The following is a 2,737-nucleotide window of genomic DNA, read 5'->3' on the forward strand; positions in this document are numbered from 1 at the left end:
CGTGGGACGTAGTACTACACGAAGCAGCTCACCTTGGCGTCGTCCACGTCCCGTCGAGGGCGTGCTCATGAATGTCTTCATCTACACGCGTCACGGGCTACCAGGGCGCCGTGTCGTTCTGGTCGCAGCCATGCTGCCGACCATTGGCGTGCCGGCGCTGCCTCTTGTGCCCCAAGTTTTATCTACAACGCGTCCTTCACCGAGTGGTACCTCACCCAGGGCGGCGTCGTGCTCGTGCTCAACACGCTCGAGTCGACGCGCAACGTCATCCAGGCGCGGCGCGCGCGCGGCGACCGCTCGCGCGGCGCCCTCCTCGGCCTGGGGCCCTTCTTCGCGGCCTGGGCCTTCCTCGGCTCGTACCTCTACCTGCACCCGACCATCCTGCACAACCACCTCGTGCCCTTTACCGTCTTCGCCGGCATCGTCAACGCCTACTCGGTCGGCCAGATGATCACGGCGCACCTCGTCAAGCTGCCGTTCCCCTACTGGAACGTGCTCGTCATCCCCGTCGCCTTTGGCGTCCTCGACTCGCTGGGCCCCCAGCTGCTGGCCCGCGGCCTGCCCTTTGGCTGGCCCTCGGCCCTCGGCGACGGCGTCTACCAGGTCTCGTACATGTTCCTCATGCTCGGCATGGCCGTCGGCGTTTACGGCAGCTTTGTCGTCGACGTCATTGTCACCATTTGCGACTACCTCGACATTTGGTGCCTCACCATCAAGCACCCGTACGTCGAGGGCGTCGACGAGAAGACGGAGAAGCAGAACTAGGCCGGCGAGAGGCCGGCGCGCGAGACGTGCGATTGCGACGGGGGTGCCGCAGCCGGGGTCACGGTGTAGAGGAGAGGCTGGCGAAGGAATACAGGCGGGGTCGGTTGGTAGGCGTCTCTCGCGTCTTCACAGACCACCCCTGCCAAAGAAGAGGCTTTGCCGCACAAGAGAGAGAAAATGGAGGGTTTCTCATTGCGTCGCAGGTGCGTGCGAGCAAGGCACGCACACGCACACGCACACACATGTCGGGAGTCCCGGCGCATGGAGAAAGTTTACGAAGAGGACCAAGCTTCGACCAGGGAGATATGATTTACGCATTGCTAGGGGGGATTGTTTTTTTGTTTTCTCTCTTTTTTCCTCTTGTCTGTCGTCTGCTGCATACATAATACGTGTTCATCCTAATCAATCTACACTCGCATCATTTCGTCTTGTTCTTCGGCCGCCCTGCCTCGGCTCGTCGCCCTGCTCATGAGTGCTGTGTCTCCCCTCAGGCTGAAAGGGGCTTCGTCATGGAGGGGGCGCTAGTGGGCTGGTGTGCTGTCAGAGGCAAAGGGGGCGCGGGTGCAGGCATGCGACGGCGGCTCATATGGCAACGATCGGAGCCAAGATGGCGTGTGGCCGGCTGCAGGCTGCCAGGACGCACAAGGCAAGGCTGGCCAGAGGGGCCAGAAGGGGGCAGAGGGGGCCAGAGGGGCCAGAGGGGGCCAGAAGAAATGGCCAGAGGGTTCACTGGCGGGAGGAAGTCGATGTGTGCGGTTGGCAAGAGGCAGGTACCCAGTAGGTACGAGGTGGCCATTCAGGTCCAGCATTCGGTCCAGCATTCGGTCCAGCATTCGTACCCACTCCTGATTGTCCCACCAGCCTCCCACCAGCACCGTACTTGCGCAAGGTACCTACCATGTACCTTGTCTCCTGTCCACCAAATCGGCTCTCTCAACCAGACCCTCTGCCGAGCCTTTCCCCAACCCCAAGGTCCTCCTCCTGTACGGCACTCTGGAGGCCCTGTGAGTTTGCACCCCTTGCACCCCTTACACCCTTACCCTTACCCTTACCCTTACGCGGCGGCGGCACAGGCGTGCTTCCAGGCCCAGGCACAGGTCTGTTGATCCCAGCTCATCGGTCCACTGGCGCATTGGCGCCTCTCCACCGTTCCCTGTTGCCGGCCTCTGCCTGCATGCAGACGAGGCGACCAAGGCAGGCCGTCGAATGTCACCACTTGCGTGTCGAGCGTAGGTGGGCACGCAAACTTTACTTGGTGGACGGTCCTTGCTCCGGCACTGCGCTGATGGGCGGCACTCCCCTGCCTTGTCTGCCTAGGTCCAGGTCCCTGCCAGGTCCCTACCAGGTCCTGCCAGGTCCATGTAGTCGTAGTACCCTAGGTACCTACGTAGTTCCAGGCCAAGGTAGGTAGGTGTACCGTGCCCTCGTCGGTACAGCTGAAGACTGAAGACCCTCTCCGGCTCGCCTCGCCTCGATCTCGACTCAAGTCACACAAGTCGTCAACCACTGCCTTTGAACCCTCTGTCCCCTCCCCTCCCCCACCCCCTTCTCCTCTCCCCCTCCCCTTCGCCATTTCACCCATTCACTTGGCCCCTTTCTTCAACAAGTTCCTGCCAGTGACGCGAAACCCGGACGGGTTTTAAACAAATAACCAAATCACCGAACACGAATCAAGGCGGAAAGGAGAATAGGGGGGGGAAGCGTTGTTTCGTGGGAGGGAGTGACGGCAGCGGCTGGGGGGGAGGGACTGAGGGGGGGGAAGAGGTTTAGGTGGGGGGGTCGAGATCGTGGGGATAGGGGAGAGAGAGTGAGTAGCGGTAACAGGAAACAAACGTTAAAATGATGGATACACGAACATAAAAGATAAACAGTCAAAAGAAGAAGAATAGTGCACTGTAAGACACACAAGGATAAGGAAGGAAATAAGATGATAGAGAGAGAGAGAAAAAGAAGAAAGCAAGTCCTCACATAT

The 2,737-nt window shown here is 60.2% G+C and overlaps 1 protein-coding gene across 1 annotated transcript in view; it reads left to right on the forward strand.

Moving 5' to 3' along the window:
* Positions 1 to 765, forward strand: part of VDAG_02561 (choline/ethanolaminephosphotransferase) — a gene marked incomplete at both ends in the record, with an annotated part of 1,421 nt that extends 656 nt beyond the window's left edge. Inside the window, one exon of the mRNA XM_009653214.1 lies at positions 105 to 765. Within this exon, the coding sequence (XP_009651509.1) occupies positions 105 to 765 (661 nt within the window). The remainder of the gene's footprint in view (positions 1 to 104) is intronic.
* Positions 766 to 2,737: the final 1,972 nt, after the last annotated feature.

This window comes from Verticillium dahliae, genomic scaffold (assembly GCF_000150675.1).
Source record: "Verticillium dahliae VdLs.17 supercont1.4 genomic scaffold, whole genome shotgun sequence".
Lineage (NCBI taxonomy): Eukaryota > Fungi > Ascomycota > Sordariomycetes > Glomerellales > Plectosphaerellaceae > Verticillium > Verticillium dahliae.